The following is a 24925-nucleotide window of genomic DNA, read 5'->3' on the forward strand; positions in this document are numbered from 1 at the left end:
CAATGAAACACCAGACTAACTCAGATCAAAAGTTTTAATCATTTGTTTTTGCATCGAAATCTACATTCATATTAGTATGATGTCATTTGGTTCAGTAAACACTGCCAGTATGTGGTTTTACAAGCCTCCCTCTTTATACTGATCACGCCGTCAAGAGTTACAACTGAATATCAAGCATCAGTTTTTTTTTTTTTTTTTAATTTTCCAGCGTCTTACTTAGGTTTTACTGGCCCCTCGTGTTGGAATTGTAGCAAAACGTCAAAACAGAAGGAAAGACCTCAGAAAAGAACGAAACAAAAAAGAAAAAGAAATGATAAACACATACCACATAACAGAGAGGAGGATATATATATATATATTTGTAAAAGCACATTCGTATTCATAATAGATGGTTTGGAATGAAAAAAGCGACAAGAGAGGCCGTGATCAACCAACAACTGTCCTAGTAGCACATTCCACTTATATATTATCTGATTTTCAATTCTTTTACTTTTGCCATTAATATGCATGAATACATGTCATTATAACGCCCCAACACTTCCAAAAAAACCCATAATAAATAGGAAAACAGGTGATTCGATTGGTCCATGAGGTAAAATGTGAAACGATAAAAGAAAAGACAAAAGTTGGAAAGAAACAATAAAAAAAAAAATGAAGCAAAGATTGTGACGCAGACAGGAAAGCATCATGTCTAACAATGGTTTCATTGTCTACCCCAGAAACACACACACTCACAGACTCACACACACCCATGCACACAGGCTGTAATCTCAACAAAGCCACTTGATGGATGATAATGATGATGTTTTTATATTTACAATCAAAGTGATGATTAACTAACAAAAAGCTCAACACAGAACCCCCCCCCCCAAAAAAAAAAATATAAAACCAGATTAAATCACCATGTTCACTTTTAATTCCTTCACTTGTTGATCTCGTCCTATGCACTGACCATCCGCAGAACGAGGCTCGGGGTTTACCGAGTCAAACAGGATGAGTAGGGGGTTATAAATGATGGCCGTGATGGAGATGCTTCAGAAGCGACAAGCGGTGAGACGTCTGCCCCTCAGCAAATATTACGCAGGTAGACTCAGTTTCTGCTACAAGAAAAAGAGCACTTCAATAAAAAAAAAAAAAAAGCCACCGTCCATTTGGACTACCCTGGTTTGAAATCAAACACGCCCACCCCCCTGTCGTGGGGGGGGTCTGGTGTGGGAGAGCATGCAGTCACAACGCTACACGGTGTAGCCCAAGTGGGTGGAATTCAAAGAGCACTTCAAAAACAACACACGGCCCGCTTGGGTTTATATATGGGGCTCCGAAACAAGTTCAGCTCCGTCGTCAGGAGTTGAGGATGCAGGTTTTCACATCAGTCTGAGCAGTGTGTGTGTGTGTGTGTGTGTGTGTGTGTGTGTGTGTGTGTGTGTGTGTGTGTGCGCGTAGCAATAACTGCAATGGTACAAGCAGCACTAGTAGTGTTCAGCAGGCAATCGTCTCGTCCTTCTGGAGAGGAAATGGCTCAAACCCGACCGAGAGTTGACCCCAAAAAGGTGCAGCAGAAGCACTTTGAAAGTTTAAACGTGTTTTATCCACAGATCTTCTGCATTAAGAGTTCAGGACCTTCCCTGCCTGTCACTTGCTGTGGCTGGTACGTTCCAAGATTCATCAGCAATGTTTGTTACTTTTTGAGGCAGCTGAGCTTCAAAACTCTAAATCAAGGTTTGAAAATTTCCATTTCCTTTTTTTTTTTTTTTTACCAGTAAAATAAACGATTGGTTTTCTGCAAAGGTGCCAAGCACAAATGACAAACCTACAAGCCACAGCCCAAATCACCAGCATGTATTAGTGAGGGATAAATAAATCTTTTTTTGTTGTTTTTAATTGGAATACCATTATGTTGTTAATCGTCTCCAAAAAGTCTTTATATTTTTCCTATTTCTTTCCCTGCGTCTTCTTCGTGTGATTGTCACCCATTCCTCCGTCCTTTGCAGCACCACTCAGGCAGTCGTACAGGTAGGCAGTGAGTTAAAGAACGATCACAACATTTAACTGGCACTTTAATAACCAGTGAGGATTTTTTTTTTTTTACCACAGCCAGGCATGAAACAAAAGGTCTTTTTTCCTTGACTGTAGGAACAGAAGAACATAAAGAAGGAATAAGGGAGTGAAGGGAATGGTGGAGAGGACACCTCTCAGAGGCTCTTTGCCCCCTAAGGCCCAATGTGGGCTCAGTCCTGTCTTATCTGGTCCAGTCTAACCCCTTGTTTTGGTTAGGCCGAATCCAGTCCAGTCCGGGCTGGGATCCAGACCAGACTTTTAGAAGAGTGCTTTGGATCCCTGGTTCTCAAACTCTGACCAGGCGTCGTTCAATTCCATGAAGATCATCTTAGCGTAGTGTTCATAGGGCTGGCCTGTTGCCTGTGGAGAGAGGGAGGGAGAAACGCTTGAATGCTCAAATTAGCTCCTGTTGTTATTCCTGACCTGGCTGAATGAGTGTTAATACTGTACCTTATCTGGATGGACGATCAGCACAGCCTTTCTGTAGTACTTCTTCACATGGTCGGGTGTCACCAGGTCAGCCATGCCCACAGGCCTCCAGCGGGTTTCACCCTCCCACAGCACCGTGTGCAGCGTCGACAGCAGCGCGCGGATGTTTCGCTCCTTCCCTTCGATCCAGTCTAAGATCTGCAGCATGACAATAAAACAAACTTTAATATTTTTTAGCAGGGCAAGTGCAAACTTTGTCCCACTACGAAGCGACTTGAAGATCAAGACTGATTCTTATCTAAAGATCAAACTGATTCAAACTCATATCTGCATTTCATCTCCTCAGGAATGTGTTTTGAGCAGCGTGTGTTTTTCGTCCTCCACACGTGTTCAGTTTATTACCTGCAGTTTGAGCGGATCCATGTCTTTTGTAATCTCCTGTCTTCTCATTTCCGCTATGGTCCTTGGTCCCTTCTTATCAAGCTTAGAGGCAAAACCCTGAGTCGACAGCAGGTCCTCAAAATCATCCTGCTTCACCTTCGGCTTGGGGCCTGCATGTACAAACACAGCACAGGGAAAGTCTGAGAGCACAGGAAATTGCTTTTGAATAAAAAGATGCAGGCAGACTTTTACACAAGAGGAGTTATTTCTGGAGAAGATTGACGAAACAATATGATAAACTTCTGTGATCGTCTAAAAAACTGAATGAAATGATGTCAGAGTTGCAGCATCGAATCTCTTTTTTCAAGTGGTTGATATTATATCTACGCTTTCTGCACGATCCATAACTCCAGCATCGAATCACTTCCCCTCAGCTCACGGTTTCTTACCAAATCCAGGCCCACGGACTCCTCTCTCCTCTCTCCCGCCGATGACACTAGAGAAGTTGAGGTTGTAGTTAGGCTTGGTGGGCTGCGCGGCTGCAGGCTGAGATGCTGAGGATGCTTTGGGTGCAGATCCTGATCCCGACATCCACGGTTTGCTCTGGGCTGAGGCCGGTCTGCCGGACTGCCAGGGCTGGGCTTGAGGCTTGGTGGAGGAGGAAGCAGAGGAGGGAGGAGCCTTCGTGCTAAAAGAAGGTCCTGAAACATGGAGGAATGATAGTGAGTTAACAATGGTTTTGTCTTTTAAGGGCACTTTCCATTTCTGGAAGACTGCTAACTGAATATCTGAGCAGGAGTCTTACCTGGTAGATTGTTCCCCAGGTTTCCGAGGTCGGCAAAGGGGTCAAAGGTCTGAGACTTGGCCTTTGACATGGACGACATACCAGCAGCTACAGGCAGAGGGACAGCGTGCGAGTTAGAGGTTTACAGTTTTCGAAGCATCACTGAAGACTTACAATCAAACCCAAACTTGGTTGTTCCTCCGCCTACCTGTGTTGGTGTAGCTGGGTTTGCTGCTTGTGCTACTTATGCCAGTGTTGGTGCCGGCTGCCCAGCTGTCCCACCCACTCAGCAGGTCCGGCTGGCTGGCGGAGGATGTCATCTTTGGGGCATCATTTACAAGCTTATCTGTAAAGACACAAATGACCAAAGTATCACTGATTCAGACTCAAGATTCTTTGAGATGTCACAATCAGACAATATGTTCAGAAAATGTCAGTCGAGGGAGGGATGTGACACATTCCAGTGTTTGTTAAAAAGAGGCTGATGTTTTAAGGTAACAAGTTGCATCACGTTGCTTCAAGATACAGTCGGGCGGTTTGTCAGTGTCTGTAATCGAGCGGCAGAAGAACACTGAACCGTTGTGACGGATTTAATGCTGAGTGATGTCGAACTTACTGAGGTTGAAGAGGCTGGTGTTGGAAGCAGGAGTGGGGTTACTGTGACCTGAACTGAACCCGCTGGTGGCCGAACTATCAGAACCCAACAAGTTTCCAAACAGGTCCGGTCCAGAGGCCTGCCGAGACGAACCCACGCTGGAGCTGACACCAGAGCCGGACCCCATCCCAAACGGATCAAACAGGTCGCCCGTGGCTGCAACACAGAGATTGAGCGGGAGGGAGAAAACACATGTAAGACACCTGGAAGATTTTAACAACGGTGCAATCATCAAGTATTAAACCTGGAACCTTACGTTTTGAGTCTGGTGTGGTCTCAGTGAAGAACAAGTCTTCCTGCACAGCTCCGGTCTGTCCAGCAGGGGGTGCAAACAGATCATTAAGGAGGTTGCTGTTGCTGGACGCAGCTTTCATTCCTCCCTGGACTCCTTGATGAGGAGCAGAGGAGGAGGACGTGGAGGGAGGTTCAGGGTCAGAGTTGAGACCCAAGAGATCAGCTGTGCCACCGACAGGAGCTTCCTGGGCTTCAGGGGGGGAAGTCTAGGGGGAGATAGGGAAACCAGGAAAAATTAGAAATTAATAGAGTGACGGAGGAAGAAAATAAAGCTTAACGGTATTACTGGGATGTTATAATCAGCCAGGCAAGACCTCCTTACCTCAAAGTCAGCATCAAATAGTGGTTCGCTGGGGTCACGTGAAAGCGGCTCTCCACCGGGGGCCGAGTAGGAATAGGACTCTCCCTCTGATTGATCACTCAAGTCCTCCTGTTCGTTCATGGATCCCCCTGCTTGACTGTCTGAGGCGTCCTGGGGGCCACTCACATCTACAGATACAACAAATGATGGGTATTTTCAAAGGAATTGATTTTGTCTTTGGAATCATTCAGAGAGGGAGTTGGTACATAGAGAGGTTACATCATGTTTTATAGCTTATAGCTTATCTGGGGAAACTAAAGCAGTAAAGAAAATGCAAAGCTCTCTCCTCTTTAGACAGAACGTACCTTCCCAATCCAGTGTCTGGAAGAAGTTGTTAGCGTTGGGGTCAGTGCTCCCAGGAGATTCTGGTTCTGTTGCACTGGAGCCCTCTGGAGTCTGAACCGGCTGAGACGACTCTGAATCATAAAATGCTGAGGAGCCTGGCTGACGAGGCAGCTCTGGTTTACCTGTAGTGAATAAGGTTTAATATATAGTTCATATTTAGAAGTGAATTAGAAAAACTGTACAAAATGGTTTGAGCAACGGATGCAGAGACAAAGTAGATCAAACCACTCCTGACCCTAGAACCTGCCTCACTTACCAAATTTGCTGAGGATCTCTTGCTGTTCGTCGCGAGAGGAGAATAGGATTTTGGGGTTGAGGCCCTTGGTTTGGAAGCCCTCCCACGGTGGGCTCTTAGTGCTGGGTCTGTCCCTGGGTTCCATCTCAATGTCTAAGTTGACCTGGAACAAGTCCGGATACTTCTCCTGGATGTCACAGGCATCAAGGTCGTACCTGACGGGACAAACAGGTAGAAGAGAAATAAGTTAACAGAGAGATCACAGTACAAGTGTGACGTGGGCAGTACTTCTACAACTTCTACAACAGAAGAGTCAGCCTCATTAGAATAGCTGAAGGTATGAAGAAGGAAGTATGAAGTTTGCAGCAGTGAAGATGTTTACTTACTTGGCAAACTTGACATTGGTCGCATTTCTGGGAACGAAGCCTGTGTGGAACTGGATCTGAAACATTTTCATGGATGCCATCTGGAACAAAACAGAATGGAATTTAAAATGTGATATACAATGCACGCTACAATTCTATATCTGCTACGTGTCTGGTATTTTTGTGGGTTCATTTCCAGTCAAGCTTGTGTGTCAGTGTGTGTGTGTGTTTGTACCTTGGCCTGCAGACGCCCTCCCAGTGTAGATCTTGCATGGTAGATCACGACCAGTACATCTCCTTGAACTGTCACATTGAGGGGAATCTCCGCTCTCCCATCCTCCATCTTAAAATCCCTGAAAAGAGCAAAACTCTTTCTTAGAAAGATTGAAAGCACAGGTTTTTGCCGTATTTCCTCCATGAACGAGAATTTGTTTGGCGTCCTGTTGTCTGCGTTATCTTACTTCATCTTGTCGTATTCCTGTGACGTGGTGAGGACCCTCTCATCTCCAACGTAAACTTCGCAGAACGGCCTGCACCCGTTGCGCTGCTTGTTGAACAGCGGCACCGGTGTCATGATGATGGAGCGGATTGTTATGGGCTTGCTGTGGGGGATGATGGGCTCCTCTGCCATCATGTCACACATATACTCGATATACCTGCAACAATTAAAAGCAAGACCAGGATCATGTAGTGGAAGTAAACACACAATATGTTGGTGTAGAGAAAAGCTTGAAAATGTATAATTTCAATGTTGGTGTTTTCTACCTCTTGTGTGAGGGTGCTATGCCAGGAGGGCATCTCTTCATTGAGAACATGTAGACAGCAGCCTCAGCTGTGGTGAAGAGGCGACAGAAACACAGGAAGGAGCAAACTGCCACTGCAGAAGCTGCCCTGCCGTCCTACAGGGAGAGAAAAGGTGAAGGTAACAATAGGAGACGTTGCAGAATTTATCCTTCACCTTATGAGGGAGGACGGAGCCATCGATCAGCCGTTTAGTAAGGTTACTTACCAGACAGTGAACTATGCAGATGTTCCTCTGGTCTTGTTTGAGCCATAGATGCATGTTTTTACACACACTGTAGAGACTGCGGAGGTTGGGGGCACGACGCACCTGCCAGTTACACTCTGAAACCTACAGGAACGAATAAAGATAAACCCCTGAATAACAAGAATCTCATTAAGCGGCATGAGTAAATAAAGTAGAACTCGACTGTTCAGTGTAAACAAACAACTCATGCACAGAGATGATTTGGAAGGTACACGCAGGTACACACACACACACATGCACGCGCGTCATACCCTGTTGTGGAATCGTGAAGGCCTGTAGGATCGTTTGGAGAGGTTGTAGACAGCGTAGTGACCAGCATGACGTGAATCTAAGAACAGACGGACGTCCTCAATGTTGTTCTTTATTGCTGACTCCACCCCCTCTGCTGGGAAGGACATGACTACACCAAGACACAAACACACACACACGAGAAGCATGTGTTACTGTTACATCACATGTGTATTTCTTTACTCAAAAAGATCATATGTCACATCCCCTTCATTCAAGCTGTTGGCCCAGGATTATTCTAAGTATGTTTTATGGAGGGTAACAATCCTACCTGCTATTCTAGATGTGATGTAAGAAATATCCAGGTCCCCTTTGGCATAGCTGCAAGAGAACATACAAGTAAACTTATTATGAATGGAGTTGGTTGACAACAGAGAACAAAACACAAACCTACACTAGAAATAAAAAGGGAAATCAAACTGTTTGACTAAAATCTAAGAGCCTGCACACACACAGCCGTTCACAAAGCTTAGTAACACACGAAAGCTTTGAATTACTAATATGACCCTGGGTTTGAATCCATAATGTTGCATTCTGGAGAAGTAAATGTCTGCCACACAACATTTCAACCGATTTAGATGAAGGCAGGAAATACCCAAATTAGATCAAGAAAGTCCTCAGTTTATATTTCCTCATGCATCTAGCAGGTGTTTAAAGTCACATGGGAATAGACTCAAAAGAATCATTACTGCCACTAGTTCCATCGTGTTAAGTCTTATGAGAAGTTAATTAAGGTAGAAATTAGGTTACACTGGATTTTACAACAAACTAAATCATACGGGAACAATGAGAGCAGCAAAACAAAATCAGGATGATTCCTACTGGTTAATTTAGTAGAGACAAACAAACTGTAGGCCAAGCAAAGAAACGCATCTATCTACGCTGGTTACTCTAATGATTATCTCTATGGTGTTAATGCACACATATGAAGACGCACATGTTGCTGAAATGGTGATTTAGTAGGCGGTGAAGCAACATTACAACCTTTACGCTACCATTCATTCACTCAGTAACTCGTTCAGACCAGACAGCTAAACGTGAAAAATATCTCTGTCCTTTTTTTCCTCTGCATTCATTCAACTCAGTTATTGAATGTGTGATGTTAGGATCAGCAAGCTGTGATGACGGACACAGCAAAAACAAAATGCGTGATTTTCGTGTTTTTTTGTGGTTTTTCCTCTAAATTAAACACAAATGGTGGAACACACAGAGCAACGCCTGAGTCGATGCACTTCACTGACCCATATTTACCTGGGGTTGCTAGATGATGGACACATATTGGGACCATGAGGGATTGGGACAGAGAAAAGAAACAACAAAAATAAACAAAACGACCAAACAAATGGAACAAACCGATGAGAGAATATAACCAAATGAAACATAGAGGGGCTATAAAAGGAACACTTTGCTTCACCTTTTCAACCCTTTAATACATATGCAGCCATATGTCAATTAATTAAGGAGACTAAAACTCCCACCATCCACCCACTTATTCTTGCAGAGGTTAGTCAAAGAGAGACAGCTTGAAATAAGGTTCTTAGGGAGAATCACAAGAACAAGATGTTACAGCTAAATTTGTCCCCGAAGAAGAGGAACGAGGTACGCAAAGTCACACCCCGCGTGTCCTGACTGAAGACACCATTAAGATAGATGTGATGATATTACATCCTCGCACAGAGAGCGATGACAGGGAACCACATTTCAAACAGTAGCAAAATGTTCCTTTTAAAAGTAGATCTGAGGGCAGGGTAGGTATGATTATGAATGATTATATCAGTTTGTATATAATAATATGAATCAACAGCATTTCTACACTTCAGTTTGATGATACTGATGAAACACGACAGCTGACAATTGAAATATATAGTTATGCCATTTGCAAACGTCCTTACAGGAGTACTAACGAGGTGGTGAAACTAAAAGGGTTAATTAAGGAATACATAGAGTTGTGTGTGAAAGTAGCCAGTGCAAAACGTGAGAAGCTCTACGAAATGTTTAGTCAACTCCACAGAGAACATTGTCCACACCGTGTTTGGAAGAAATACTGTCCAGTTGTGTGAATAAAGCGCAATTAAAGCCATCTGATCCGTAGACCTAATTCAAATGTGTAGAAATACAACCATGATACTCATGGTAAGCAGGTTGGAGCATCTTACCTGGCTACTGATTGGATGACCTTAGAGGAAGTGTCCTTTATGTTGGTCAGGAAGCGCTCGGTTCCTCCCTTTAAGATATCAAAAAGGCCACTGGCTGACTGATCAGGATCATAGATGCCTGCAGACATCGTGGGAGGTAATAGAGCAAAGTCTAAGTATCATACATTTGCATGCCCTGTCACAGCTTAAGCACTGACACAGTTAATCGCACAATGACAACAAAGATACTCATGCAATATTTGCATCGGGAGGAATTATTTTTTTTGTTTTGCATTTTATCAACTAATAAGGTTCCAGATATCAGGTTTGAAGAACAGGCACATGACTCAGGTCTGGACGTACGCTTTCTGCCTTTCGACAGATGGTTGACCGACAGAGCAGAAATCCTCTTAATGGACAGCACACAGCGTTAACTGTTGGTTTATAGATCGGGAAATGATGAGCATGTTACACTCACCCAAAGAAAAGTTACACCATAAAACTTGATTTTTCTTTTCATGTACAGAATTTAACCATCTAAAACCTGCTAAATTGAATTTTTGGGAGGTGTTTATGCTTCAGACATACCAAAGGTCATCGTAACAAAAACAAACTGAGCTACTGACTGAAGAGCATGACGACCCCTTTGCTCCCCGGGGGGGAAACTTTAGGTTTCCTCACTGGGCGCTGATTAGACAGGAAGTGTTGTGTGTGTGTGTGTGTGTGTGTGTGTGTGTGTGTGTGTGTGTGTGTGTCAGCAGTCAGGTGATCATAGGGGAACTAAACAGATTAGTGATTGTCATGCTGGACTTTCAGTGATATGGGTAGTTAACAAGAGTTTTAAAAAGAGAGCTTTAATGACACTGGGTCTCTTGCTCATTGCCCTTGTAAAATAGCTGCGTAGTTGTTTTGAAGTCATAAATTTGAATTATTTTGTTATTGTCAGTGCAGCAGGACCAATCTATTCTAGAGGTCACTTATGGGGTTATAGGCTGTGTTCAAAACATAGAGGCAGAATAACACACAAACAAACCAGCAACCTCTCAAAAAACCACCAAACCCAAACGTCATGAAAAAATAAATTACAAAACACCCTTACCTGCATTGTTTTGGACGTTGTGGATCTGCATTGGCGGCTGAGCTCCGTTGTTGCCAAAACCTCCGTTCTGCTCCAGCAGCTGCAGACATTCATAGCCGTCATACACTGGACGCCAACAGTAGTACGTACTCAACATCGTGACAAGTGGGCAAGACGGCACTTGTTAGGGCAAAAAAACTTGAAGCCAGGGCATAAGATTTTTTTCCGAGATATTCAAGAGCAGCAACAGAAAACAGATCTCTTTAAAATATCATATAACAGTGTAGAAATCACAGCAAAGAATAAAAACTCTGCTTGAAAAATTAAGGTCCACAAATAGAGGAACCAAAAATCTGTCAAGCGACAGGTCTTGTTTCTGTCCCAGAACGTAAAATCATCGGCTCAAAAGATTTACAAAAAGTAGAAGCATCATAAAAATAAATTCTGATGCTCTGGATAAAATACTTTTCCAACGAGCAACACAGCTTCTGTTCCTCTCCAGGGTGTCTGCAGTATTTCCCTTTTAGAATTTCACTTCCATCTTAGTTCCCTTCCTTCACTGGTTTCTTCCTCAATGCTCCATCTCACAGTCTGTCTCTCCATATGTCTGAGCCGAGAAGCAGCAGAGAGAAGAGGAGGAGGAGGAGAAGAAGAAGTAGGATTCTAATCTTCTTATGTCCAGCAGGGAAACCCCTTCTTAATCCTAATCAGATCAGAGATCTGCCTCCGCACAGCACATATTTGGGAGCCTTATCAGGATTCCAATTAGTCAGATATTAGGATATAAAATAATTCTGTGCATCAATTTACTAAGAGCTCAAATATTTATACTTTTAAGTGAAATAGAAATTTAGCTGAGTATAGCTACACTGACTGATCTGTATATCATTATATTGCAGACCAGAAAGTTGCCGAAGGAAATAGGAGTCAGTGTAAACGTGGAGATTTTTGACATTGGAATCAGCTTTATATTAACAACTGCAGTTGAGGATTTGGTGATAAGTACCAGGATTTGTGGATTTGCTGTAAGAATCATTAGAAGCCGTGGCCGTTAAGTCAGTGATGGATTCTCTGCTTCAAAACCAAGGCTAAAATCTGAAATCTGATTGTGCTTAATTAGCTTCTGTGGGTGGTAAATGAAGAAAAGCTTTCTGTCTTTACAGCCACAGTTCTGCTGCACTAATGTTGGTACTGGGTTTGTGTTTATTTTGAATTTAAGTTCACACATTTTCCACCTCTGTGTCTACTCTGTTCCTCTGGACCCATTAAGACCATGTCAGTCGGGAAGAGAGAAGACAGACTCCTTTGTGCCTGCAACCGTGTGTGTGTGTGTGTGTTTGAAGCTTAGCCAGTGTAACCACATCAGCAATCTGAGCGTGTACGAGTGTGCGTGTGCGCTTACACACACTGGGCGGAAGAAGCTGTGCAGTCACCCTGTCAATACCCTCTTAAACAGGCTGGCAGACAATGGGAATGTGACTCTGTGGCTCAGCAAATCAACCTGCTTACTCATTGTGTAGCTGAAGTACAATTTGTGAAAGTATATTGAAGTATATCTTCCACTCAAAATTAATGAATTACTTCCCTCCTAATTCCATTGTAAGAGGTGCTTCTCTGATCTAGATGCTTTTCAAATGTCTCTTGGTTTGAAGGGCAGATAAATTTAACACCCAGGACCAAAGTCTAGCTCCATTTATGTGTTTCTATAACATCTGTTATTTCCCGGAAGCCTGTGACTTCATTTCCAAGAGAATACGAAGCAATTAATGTTCAGATTTTGATTAAAACAAAACAGCACGACCCATTTGTCACTGACTACAAGCAAATGACGGAAAAACTAAGTGGCATTGAAGAAATAATTTTACAGTAATGTAAGTGAAGGAATTTAAATCAAAAGCTGTCGTAGTTTTTACAACAGCACAGCAGCCAGCAATGCTCACACCTACCTCTGTAATGGGAGACTTTGGGTTGACGTTGCGTGCTGCTGCGATCTCCTGGAGCTGGTTGACCAACTCTGTAATGGACAGGCGCTCCTCTGGGTTCACCTTCAACATGGAACCTGGAGAAGAAGAGATGGTTGTGCATTGAAAGAAGGAAGAAATGTTAAAATCAAGAAAGATAATACTTGTTAAGTGACCTGGTTTAGAAATTTAACAAAATGAATTTGCCCTGGCATTTCTCTCATAACATTTCTACAGTTTCTAACGCCAACTTTAGATGTGCCATCCTAAACATGCGTAACACGGGAAAGGTGACAAGTAAATTGATGCAGAAGCAGCTGCAGGTCAAGGGATAGATGGATAAATGGCAAGAATAAAGTAGTACATGCAGGCTGGCAGAGAGACGGGCAGTACGTACGTATGAGGTTGTGATACACAGTGTACTTCACGTCATTCTGAGGGATGGCGTATTTCCCATTCACGATTTGCAGCTTGGCCCCCTCCTCGAACGGGTGCTGCTTAAAACACAACAGGTAGAGGATGCATCCGAGGGCCTATGGTGGAAGAGCAGAAAGAACACAGAAAATATATAAATTCTCCAAATCCATTTCTTCATGAGTACAAGCAAAATGAAGTAAATGATAAAACATAATCAGAGCAAATAACACAAAACAGGATAAACTAACTCTCTGATAAAGATGCACAATTAGTCTCTAAAAACCTTTAAAAGTTATTGTGTTAGTCCTGAATCAGAAACAACTGATTAGGGAAAAAAGAGTTCTGACCCAGATGTCCTGTTTCTCGTTGATGGGGAAGTTGGAGTAGAGGTCGATCATCTCTGGTGTGCGGTACGCTGGAGTTGTGTTCCTTGTGATCTAAATGCAAATAGAAAAACAAAATAAAGACCACGGTGGGGTACTGCAATAAACCTTGGCTACAAGTGAAATGTTCGCCTACGATATCTTTTTGAAGTGGAATTAAAAGATTAAATTACGGAAAAAGCTTTAGAACCTTCTGAGTATTTGGAAAACACAAACTGTTACTTGTTTCCACATAAAGAGCGAAGCAAACTTTCTAAAATGTTCACTAAACAGCTTCTACCATAAAAATCAATTTCCTGCAACATCTTGTTTGTAGCCTGCAAATAGGTCCCTGATGGACATCCCTGTTATCAAATTCACATCTCCTGGGTTCTGCATACTGAGGTCATCTGTGGCAAAGCTTTGATGTGTGAGTGTCTGTGTGTGTGTGGCTTTGGTATTAATATAATTAACCTGAGTGATCAGTCCTTCCTGAACCTCCAGCTGTTCATTCGATTAAAGGTTTCTGGTTCCTGTTCACTTACTGATCCAGTGACTTCTCAACTGACTGACCGCTGTTGTTGTTTTTTCTTAAAGCTGAAGAACAGACTTCATTAGTAAAATTTTAGAATATAAAATTAAAAGAAAACTGACTGTTCTTTTAAAACGTTTAGTGCTTCATCCAAAACATTAGTGTGGTGTGAAATATTTATGAATTTACTCTGCTTTTGTCTCAGAGATGGAAAAAAAACCCAAACTATTATACTAATTTGAATGGAAATATGGAAATAACAGAAGCGTGTGCGCACCTCATCCTCCACCATGGACCTCTTCTGTGCCGACCAGCTGTAGTCGGGGTAGTGTGACACTGTGGTGGCGCTGCCAAAGTCACAAAGCTTGATGGTGCCCTGGTTACTAATCAAGAGGTTCTCAATCTGCAACACATCAAACACATGTGTAATCAACAACCGGGCTTTTACTAGCACTGAATCAAATATTTTTTTTGAGTACCGCATATTATGGATGCTTCACAATTCACCAAGGACAGACCAACCTTGAGGTCTCTGTGTATGATTGGAGGTTTCTGTTTGTGCATGTGCTGCACGCCGCGGCACGTCTGGTATAAGACTTTCAGCACAGTGTCACATGACAGGGGCGCCCTCTCCTCTACTCGCTTTATAAAGTCCACCAGCTGACCTGAGGCAGAACAGATACCAACACACGAATCAATGAAAGGCCGTGAGGCAAAGTGAAAGTAACCCTTGCTCGTGTTGATTGTAATGGGTCTGATGAATTTAAAGAAAACATTTCATTATAAACAAAAGGGGAAGCATTGGATCATGAAATAAAATAGGTAAATGGGATTAAAATGTGCTTTTCCACATTACATAAATGTTTGAATAGAATTATTACACAATTTACTGGAGGAAGCAAAGAGTTGCTGTTTGCTTGTAAAGCTAGAAAACTGTTGAATAAAAATGAAAAGAAAGGAAGCAGGAAGTTAAAGGCCACAGACAGGAAGCTGTTTCATTACAAAATAATTTCAGTCAGTTACTAGGAAGCCGAAGTGACTGGTCAGATTTACGGCTCTTTAGTCTATTGAATGAGTAAGCACTGACTCAGAAGTGATGTAATAAGACAGAAAGAGGTAGTAAAGAAACAGATATTGAGAAACTAGAAGTGTCTGTGTGTGTGTGTGTGTGTGTGTTTACCTTTACACAGCTCAGTGAGGATGAGGAACTCGGCCTGTCCGGTGTCTGACTCCTCTTTGCTGATGGAGGCAGCAGAACAGAACTGAACCATGTTGGGATGACCTGACAGCTTTTTCTATGGGGCAAACAGGTCAAGGAACATACAGGATAAACACACCTACTGCTGCATCTGTTAGTACTAACATATATATATATAGGTCCTTCAATTCAGAAACTTTAACAGAAATCACAAGCAAAGAGACAGTACAAATATCTGATCTATTCACAATGCACACATAGCCTCTGAATAAACAGTTCTAGTCGAAAACTTAGTCCAGCAGTGCAATCAGAAAGAGATTGTAGTTCAGTGACAGGAAGATTTCACTGGGGATTTTAGAGCTTATTTTTCTGTCTTATCAGCATTGAAGACATCAAACGTTGGGCAAATATTTAAGCTCTGAAAACACAACTGTTGCAATGGATCCAGGAATGTGTCTCCACAATGACCACAGCCGAAGCAATCATTGCACAACAGAACAAGAGACACTGCAGCAGTTTTTAGCTGAAATACAATGGATGGATCACTCATTCATGTTTTCTCATGCAAGATTCAGAAATGCCGAGCTTTTAAAGACAGCAACACATACACAGAGTGCTTATTATGAAGATTAACACTCAGGATATATTAGTTCTTCAGTCACACATTTTGGCATTGTTAATTATTGCCAATAAAAAGTAGTGATGGCAGCATTTATGTGCCACACAGTCTAAAGTCATGGGTTAGAGTTGAACTTTGTCACATTTCACCTGCAGCTGTGTATTGAAACTGAAATGCTCGTTGGCAATCCAAAGAAAACAAAGTGTCTTTTCACAGATGCCTGAAAATGATAGTGGATACCATGAAGCAGACTTCCTGTATGATTTCCTTGTTCTTCTCCTCCTCATTTGACAAAAGCCTCTGAAAGAAAAGAACACGCACAGGCCAATTGTGTCAATGTCAAAGTACACTTCAATACATTTTTCCCAAAGGTGGTTCCGTCCTTTTTAGGTAGTTCTTTAGGTAGTTCTTTAGGTAGTTCTTTAGGTAGTTCTTTAAGTAGTTCTTTAGGTAGTTCTTTAAGTAGTTCTTTAGGTAGTTCTTGAGGTAGTTCTTGAGGTAGTTCTTTAAGTAGTTCTTGAGGTAGTTCTTTAGGTAGTTCTTGAGGTAGTTCTTACCACATTGACGTTTGCTTGAATATTAATTTGAAAATGATTGACAGCTGGGACTTTTTATATTGTAGAATCATTGTTGCTGGAGCTAATGTTCCTGATTCATTGCATCATATATAGACATTTATCTGCTGTGTGGGTACAACTTTATCTTACCTTGAGAGCGTAGTCTTTGCCACTGCTCATGTCCTGGGCTTCATACACAAAGGCAAATCCACCTGAGAAAAAGCGAGAGAGCAGAGTGTAATTAACAATGTTTACACTTGCACAGATATTACGTGCGGCCCTTAAGCTCTTAAAATGAAAAATAATCATCAATCAATATTCAGTGTATTGAAGACCAGATGTGATGCATAGCGGGATGTGACACTTGCCACCAACCACAGGATACTGAATTAATTTACTGTAGAACAACAGAGATCGGCATCACCCTGATTCCAACCTAGAAGCTGCCAAGTACAATAACCACTCTCTAAATGAATACTGACTACACACTGATATAATACCAGCTATCACCTTCCTTGCTGTGGGTCACTGCACAGCCACATGATAGGAATTGGAGATGAAGTGCCTTGCTCAAGAACACCACACGACAATCACAATATCTCTGCCACAAGCTCACACCACTCAACCTCAGGCCAGCTCTAAGCCCGGCTGAGTCTTGACTTTTCACTGAGGGTGTGGTTGAAACCTGAACTGGTGTTGACGTGCCAAGTGTTGGTTTGATCAGTTTTCCACAGAAACACTAAGAGCTGAAACAGACACCACACTGCGATGGGATTTTATGGAGGAAATCATTTCAAATGAACTTTACTGATCCCACACAGGGAATTTGTCAGACGTCAAAGAAAAGAGAGTAACACAATTTCTGGATGCAAGTCACTGAGATTGGTGAACAAGGAGCTGTGTGTGCTGGTACGTGTGCAGACCGAACAAGAACATGGCAGGGTTACCATAGTGATGAGTAAATCAACTACCAGCCTAACTTTGAGAACCTCTCTGCAAACTTAAAGGAAGAAACTCAAGACCCAAACGCTTTATTTACCAAGGGAAGGGAGCAGTTACTTTTATTCAGCCGGTCCTGAATTTTAACTTGACCATGATTCAAACCAGTAACCTCACGCTCACATACATTGGGGATTTCTGTTTGGATGATGTAAAAAAATTTTTTTTTAATTTAACAAACCATATAACAAAGAGACCAATATTACAATATTGCAGAGAAAAACCAAAAGAGAGCAAACACAGAACCAGACTCAGGGTGGGCGGTCATCTGCATCGACGGGCCGTTAATAATTCAATAATTCAATAATTAACAATGAATATTCTACATGACAAACTGCGGTGGAAGGATTCAAGTCAGCAATCAACTCACTGCATCGTCTCTTGTCCATTACAGGAACATTTATGAGCAAAATCACTGACTTTGCTTTGAGCAGGCCTACCTGTCCCAGTGAGGATCACATGTCTCACTCTGTTCTGTGCAAAGGAATGAAACCTGAAAAGCTCAATTTCCTCTGCTCCACTTACCAGGCCATTCCAATAGAAATGATGAAAAATGTGGGCAAGATGCCTCTTCATCATACACCACGTTGTTAAAGGTTGCTAGGGCGGAATTAATGTGTAATCAATGGGGAATAAAACATTAAGGACATTTATATCCAGGCCAGCTCTGAATAAAGAGACCCTTGTTTTCTACTGTTTCACCTGCTCAAAAACAACAACAAATAACTAGTCAGATTTATCATTGTACCTAAAAACCTATTTTCATCTAAAGGTACCATCCTCTAACCTGAAGAGGACTGAGTCTGTGAAACTTTGCTCAGTAATACTAGATGACAACCATCACTTATAAAGGGGGTCTTTGTATTTTCCCGTCACCAAAGATCTTGGTGACAGAACACGACAAAGAAACCTTTCAAAAACCAGGACAGGAGTTTTAACAAGGCAATCGTTCTGTTCTGCTCTGGTTTGAAGTCTTTTGTGTTTCCTTTAACCATAGCTGAGGATTTGCAATCACAGCAGTGTGATTATACTGTTGATTAGACGGGAATCAGTGCAGAAACAATCAGTTGATAGTCTATCTTCAGGAAGTTATGCCAATCATTTAATTTAGGGATGTAGAACGGCCCAGGCCATATTCAGCCTGCAAGACAGAGTGAATCAAACACACACACAAACAAGCTTTTGTCAGGAATGACATGTGACAGGTGACTGTTGCGTGTCATTGTAGTATCAGGGCGCTTCTCAGGAAAATGAAAGTAGAAGCTGAATGTTTCGCTCTGTGCCCAAAAAACAGCTTTCACAAGTCTGCAATCGGACAGAGACAATGTTCTGTGGTGAGCGAGCCGATAGTTTAGAAAACTTGCTCAGTGGGAGAGTTTGTGAAGGAGACTCTTGTTACCGCTGCAAAGCTGCTAGAACAAAAGTGAGTGAAATTCATGCATTCTACTTCTCTGTAAAAACAAAAGGTCTGCTGTGAAGGGGGAGCAAAACTCCTCCAGATATTTGAAAAGAGGTTTCAGGACAAGAAAGATAAACAAAAGGAAATGAACATGTTTGTTCAGCCATGTAATCCAGTGGATAAACCTGACAACCAACAACATGAAATCATTGAAAACAGAGCCAGAGCCACGGCTCAGAGCAACAACCTCCTTCTGATCGATTTCCTCGATAGTAATGTGGACTGAGATGCTAGTTTTTCAAAGGGACATTACTTGCTGCCAAAAAAAGAAGCTTATCCTGCCAACGTCTTCAATACAAAACAGTTTCATGTCCACAAAGTAAATTACCTGAAAACCCATCAGTTAGTTGTGAAGGCAAATTCAAAGTGAGTGTAACAACGGTCAGCTTTGTCTTAGAGCTGTTAACAATCACAAATAAATAAGAGTTAGCTGCATTTATATTTTTTAGGATGTGTTGAACTCTGACTTACTGGCCTGACCATGTTATTAACACTGTAAGAGTACTTCGTTTGAACAAAGTGGGCTCACAGGTAATGCCAGACCACAATTTTGTGGTTGAAAATACTAGTGGTTAAATCATGTGTTGGTGGTTACACTTGATTTAATTAGTATTTTTCAATCAACAACAACCTAAATAAACATTTACATTAAACATGTACTGTCTGTTCCACCACCACTATGGCTGAGTGACTAACCACATGGTGTAGTATAGCTGCAAGACCGTCTTGCCAACTTGTAACTTTGCATTGAGGGCAAGAATCGGTGTTTGCTGCCTGAGAGCAGAAACCTGACCTGTGGGTTTACACATCTCCTGCAACCAGAGTCGATGCACAAAGACAAATACAGGCTTCTATTTCAGATTCAGACTCAAACACATCATTTCAAACCAATGCTGCTGAAAATAGTGGCTACGCTACAGAGATAAATCTATACACATGCACTAGAGCTCAACCGATTTATCAGTGGGCAGATAAAACCAGCTGCTATTGGTCAGTTATCTGCATTTATGTTTGCCAATATGATATTTTATTCTACAGAATAAAAAATGCATTGTTGACGTACAATCCAAATCCAGTTTAGAGTCTTCCTGCAGAGACCACATGCTAGTTCAGCTCCCCTCCTCTTTTCACACTTGACTCTATCCTATTGATTTAAACAATATGGCCCAAAACTCAATTCCAAAAAGGAACAATCCAGAAAAGATGTGCATGTTATATTTTTATATTTGTGTGTTCCTCCTATGATAATGAAATGGTTTTACTCCTGAACATATAGTATTGGCATCAGCCAATCTTTGTAGCTGTAGTTATGCATTACTATTATTATTGTATAATACATGATGTATAAACCCTGTTTCAAGTGAGGTGGCATTAAAGTTCAGGTCACATAGGAAAAAAGACGACTGTCCCCATGCTGTCCATCCCAAGACCAAAACAATTAAGGACATGTTGTCGATCATGAGTTTATTTTCAGGAAATTCCCAGTTTGGGATCATCAAAATAAATCTCTCTAGCTGGCTCAAAAAGGAGGTTATCAGGAGGAGAAGGAGGAGGAGGAGGAGAAGGAGGAGGAGAACTGGCCCAAGAAATCCAACAGATCTGCAGATGCTTTGCCTGCTTGTGTTATTTACTTTCTGTGTTTTGGTAACAGCAGCAGTTGACTGTCATGGCTGGTGAGAGTTTTCAAACAACACTACTTCCTGTTTGTCCCTGTCAGGATGATCTCTCCCTGAGAAACAACAAAGTCTTGCTTCCAGGGAAGATGCTGCTGATTGAAGAGAGCTCCTAACAACAGGTTGGGTGTTGGTATTCCAGTAAAGTGAAACCTAACGTACATTCACGACTTTACTCAAAGCTCCACAGCGTTAGCAAGCAGCGAGAAAGTTAAAGTTGTCTGTACTGCACAATCTGAAAACACGAAACCAAACCATCAGTCGATCACTAACCAATGAATCCACCTTGTTTACTTGGTGACTCACAGCTCTGCACTTGCTAACGCTGTTTTTTCTTCTTCTCCCCCTGACAACCAATGGAGGTTAGCCTGTTAGCCACTCCGGCTAGCCTAGCATGGCTAGCCGCCGCAGGACGTTATCCACATTTCGATCGGAGGTTCACCGCCTCACCTTCTGCGATCACCCTCCTGATCCTCAGTTTCAAGTCACCGAGCTCCACCACTTGTCCGACGAAGTCATTCTGGTCCCGGCTGGCGCCTCCGGACGAGCCGGGCCCGGCGAGGAAATCCAGTGCCGACTGGAACAGGGACATCTTCTCCAGCAGCGCAGCGCTTCAGCCGCACAGGAGCCGGGCTTCTGCACAGGGAACAGGGAGGAGGGGGGGGGGGTGATCCCAGGGAGCTCCGCAGAAAAACTGTTCGGTGGTTTAACTCTGTTAAAAAGAGCTGGAATCAGCTGATATTATTCCTCCACTGGAAACAAACATCCTCTTCCTGCACCGAGGCCGCCACCATCTGCCCGAAGCTGCTGACTTCCGGGAGGAGCGATGACGCAGAGACAAGAATCAGTCATGTGACGAGGAAACAAAATGTTCCCGAAAATATAAGAAAGTGGTGGAACACACACTTATCTCCAAAACTTTATTCACTAATCATGTGTAATAATAATGTCATCTAACACTTATACCCTCGTTTATACAGTGATTATTAATGAGACATTATTAAGTGGATTCAATAAGCATGTTATGATAAATGTAATTATAAATAATATCTTTTAAAAACACTTTATAAACAATATGAATATACATAGATAGTTATTAAGTATTTGTGTATTTATGACTAGCATGATAATATATTCAAACTAGTATGTACATACATATACATACATACAATATAGATATAATGTATAATATAAATATAGTGTGTGCCGTCAGTTGTTGATGGCCCAGTGAGCCTCTGATGAGATCTTGCATCTTGTTACCAAAACCAAAATAAACCAAGATATTGTGTTAAAGTAAAGAGACATCCTTTATGTTAGGAGCCCAGTTGAAAACAGCAATTTCAACAGACAAAAAGTAACTGTGACCGAAAATGATAATTCTGTAAAGACGATTATTATTATTATCATCATCATCATCATTATTATTATCATTATTATTATTGTTGTTGTTGTTTTTATTATTATTTTATCACTGTACATTATCATTAGTATGTAGAATGTACATTTTTATTATTATTAACATTGACATCGTTATTGACATGATCCTCATCTCATCATTATGTTATTACCACCATTCTTTGCACAGTAGTGTGGTATTTTAAGTGTACTTCCACTGCACCTTGTGTATTTGCATGCCTGTGTTGTGTATTTAGAATATCATTGGCTGTCATTGTATTTCTTGTGTTTTCAATAAAGTAATCTATGGACACCTTCAATTCACGACACGCCCCCCAGGCCCCGCCAACTGATTCTGTTCAGCCAATCAGATCGAGTCCTGCTCTGGACTAATCGCGCCTCTCCACCTTTAACCACGGAAGAGTAAAAGCTCATGATGGCGCCTCCCTGTGGAGAGGAGTGCGCACCACAGCATCTGGACCAGCAGCAGTATTTCTATTTTAACTCAGTGAGGATTTAACAGCCATTGTTGGAGAAGGAGGCACGCGTATTTTAGATAAAGCAAAATTTTAATGTGATGCATTCAACTTCCCTGGATTTAGACAATACATTTTTTTTAGGAAATGAGGAACTAGATAAGGAAGTAGCTTTTGGAGGGAAACTGCAAAGGCCTCACCTCAAGGCCTCACCTGAAATCTCAAAAAGGAGTTTAAATCTTTTAACTGAGGAGTCACAAACTGGCTCAGCAGACTTTTCAACTTCGTTCACTGACTTCACTCAGATGTGCAACTTTAAGGTGAGTTTTAAAGGTCCAGTGTGTAAGATTTAGGTGAAAGGGAACTATTGGCAGAAATGTAATGTAGAATAATCCTCATGATGTTTTCAGTAGTTCGTTTCTTCTAAATTGTATGAATTGTAGTTTTCTTTACCTCAGAAAAGGCCCTTTATATTCAAATACTTTATATTTACATTGCGGGGACCCTCTCTACGGAGGCCGCCATGTTTTTTACATTAGTCCAGACTGGACAAACTAAACACCTTTTGAGATTTTTAGATTAAGATAAAGGATTAAGATTCCTTTTTATTGTCCCACACAATCATGCACACACAGCACTACATGCAACATGGGGAAATTCGACCTCTGCATTTAACCCATCCGTGTGAACACAGCGGACACACATGGAACACAATACACACAGTGACCACACGGAGCAGTGAGCAGCCATGAAGGAGCCCCGGGAGCAATTGGGGGGTTCGGTGCCTTGCTCAAGGAGAGGGTGAGGTGAGGGGTGTTCAGCTGCAACATGCAACTTCAACACTAGTTATCACAAGATTCTACACACGTACCTTTAAGTTCTTTATTTAATTTAATTTTTGAATGGAATTTGATTTGCCAGACCGATCAGTGCAGGGCCGCACTGGGGCCGGTCGCCTTTAAGCGCTGTCCCTCACAGGATCCAGCCAGCGGCTGTCACAGGAAGAGACTTCAATGAAGAAGCTGTCAGATGCAGCTACTGCTTGTTTCAAAATGTGAGTTTTGGCCGGACTGCAGGACAAATGAGCTCATGTGGAGGCAAAGCCAAAATAAACAGATAAAACAGTCACTTGCTGTGGAGTGAAGCCAGAGTTTATTCCAGTTCAAGTCAGTGTCCTATCAGCAACAATCAGGTTTATCCCAGAGGAGGCCGGAGCATTTAACAGTGGCTTCAGGAACTATTCTGAAGTGACTATATTGTGTTCTAAAATTGTAATCAACAAACAGTCAATAACCCATAATGACAAAATGAAAACACGTTTTAAATATTTTCAAATCTAGCGTTTAATTCTTTAAATGTAGACCCTTCGTTGTGCTGGTCCTAACTGCATCCTGTTTGCTTTAACCTTCCTTTCATATGTGTCCAGGTCCCAAAATTCATACTCTATGTTAGGTTAAAAAAAAGCCATGAAATCAAATAAACTCTTTGCCGACCATCATATTATATAGCTATAGTGCAAGGGTGTAAAATATTATTTCAAGCTCTTCACAGTATCATGCTTCTGTGGTGGCAGTAACAGAGATACTGGTCAGAATTGAGGGGAAGATGAATGCAGCCAAATACAGGGAGGGAGCAGGACCTGGGACCGGGGGCGATGCTTCACCTTTCAGCGCTGCCACACTGACAGTTAACAGCCAAGACAAGCTGCTGTGATCTGTCTCGGAGTGTCAATCTTAAACCACTTTGACATCTGGAGCTGGCCCGACGGTCACAGACGCTTCCAATCCAATCTGGGGCAGCTAGAGAGGATCTGCCAGGAGAAATGGGTTAGCGCGTCTAAATCTAGGTGTACAAAGCTGACAGAGACTTTTAAAGCTTGTAGAGAGACGACTCTGATATTCCACTAAAGTAACCATTTAGTAAATCAGTTCATTTGTGTTATTTATATATTATCTAGGCATAATCATTTACACCATTACTGTCTCTAAAGTGTGTTGAGACATTTTATAAGCACATCTGTACTTTTGTATTTCATGTACATATGAAGTTTTTTTTAGTACTATACTGTTGTGTTGTTTCATCCTTTGCTCCCGACTGCAAGTCACGTTTCCAACCTGGGATAATAAATGACTAAACAGGGGGAGAGGATCTGATGTCATATTAATTAAGATTTACAGATATAATACAGTGTTATCTAAAGGTCAGGTGTAGTCATTATGACAAATTTACAACAGGAACAAATAATTAAATCTTGTGACATCTAGACCAACATCAATCCATGGTGGATTTGTCTGTCTTTTAAACAGGAGATCCAAGGACTTGGAAAATAATTGAAAGTAAACCAATTAACCCAAAGTTTAAAGAAGACATCTTTAAGTTTTTTAGTCAGATAAAGGTTTTCATAAGTCAAGCATATATATATATATAAATATATATATATATATATATATCAAAATGTTTGTTGAATTCATTTATATTTTTCTTGTTTTCATCTTTGTTACCCTGCTTTGCTTTGTGTATAAGATGAACACTAAGGTCTGTTTTTGTCTTTTTGTCTTACCACGACATTTCCACAGTACAGAATGATATTAATTCCGCAAACACACTCACATGATATATTTTTCAGGGGAAAAATGACTTCAGCTTTCAGAGTAGGTGACTTCAGGTTTGAGTCACAAGGCAAATCTGGACTGTGGTAGTCAGCGGACATTATCAGACAAGTTTCAACATTTCTGTCTGGCCTGTCCCCTCTGTCTTCACCAGCTCTGCCAGAACACACAGCAGTGTAACATGTCAATGTACAGTCACAGAGATTCCCACT

The 24925-nt window shown here is 41.7% G+C and overlaps 1 protein-coding gene across 2 annotated transcripts; it reads right to left on the reverse strand.

Annotated features, from left to right (window-relative positions):
- Positions 1 to 20: 20 nt before the first annotated feature.
- On the reverse strand, positions 21 to 21070 carry gak (cyclin G associated kinase). 2 transcript variants are annotated; one of them, XM_020099331.2, is made up of 30 exons: positions 20684 to 21061; positions 16253 to 16314; positions 15786 to 15845; positions 14909 to 15023; positions 14251 to 14393; positions 14006 to 14131; positions 13182 to 13271; positions 12815 to 12950; positions 12403 to 12515; positions 10478 to 10556; positions 9400 to 9517; positions 8495 to 8503; positions 7515 to 7564; positions 7207 to 7355; positions 6917 to 7039; positions 6673 to 6806; positions 6369 to 6563; positions 6143 to 6260; positions 5929 to 6008; positions 5564 to 5757; positions 5268 to 5429; positions 4924 to 5090; positions 4564 to 4807; positions 4269 to 4463; positions 3861 to 3998; positions 3674 to 3760; positions 3318 to 3569; positions 2890 to 3038; positions 2509 to 2685; positions 21 to 2418 (listed from the first exon to the last, which is right to left on the reverse strand). In XM_020099331.2, exons 1-30 carry the CDS (start codon positions 20823 to 20825, stop codon positions 2317 to 2319), a joined length of 3909 nt encoding a protein of 1302 aa, XP_019954890.2. In that variant the 5' UTR covers positions 20826 to 21061; the 3' UTR covers positions 21 to 2316. The 2 variants fall into 2 exon arrangements, with proteins under 2 accessions (XP_019954890.2, XP_019954891.2); XM_020099332.2 differs by lacking the exon at positions 8495 to 8503 and having other exon boundaries at positions 20684 to 21070.
- Between the last annotated feature and the right edge of the window lie 3855 nt (positions 21071 to 24925).

Source organism: Paralichthys olivaceus, chromosome 4, assembly GCF_024713975.1.
Source record: "Paralichthys olivaceus isolate ysfri-2021 chromosome 4, ASM2471397v2, whole genome shotgun sequence".
NCBI lineage: Eukaryota > Metazoa > Chordata > Actinopteri > Pleuronectiformes > Paralichthyidae > Paralichthys > Paralichthys olivaceus.

Bases quoted from the DNA above. Each gene is read 5' to 3' on its own strand.
- gak (XM_020099331.2), bottom strand. From the start codon at position 20,825: ATGTCCCTGTTCCAGTCGGCACTGGATTTCCTCGCCGGGCCCGGCTCG. The intron at 15,846-16,252 runs GTAAGATAAAGT...CTTTTCTTTCAG, and splicing joins GCAAAGACTACGCTCTCAAG to AGGCTTTTGTCAAATGAGGA. The intron at 3,039-3,317 runs GTAAGAAACCGT...TTGTACATGCAG, and splicing joins AGTCCGTGGGCCTGGATTTG to GCCCCAAGCCGAAGGTGAAG.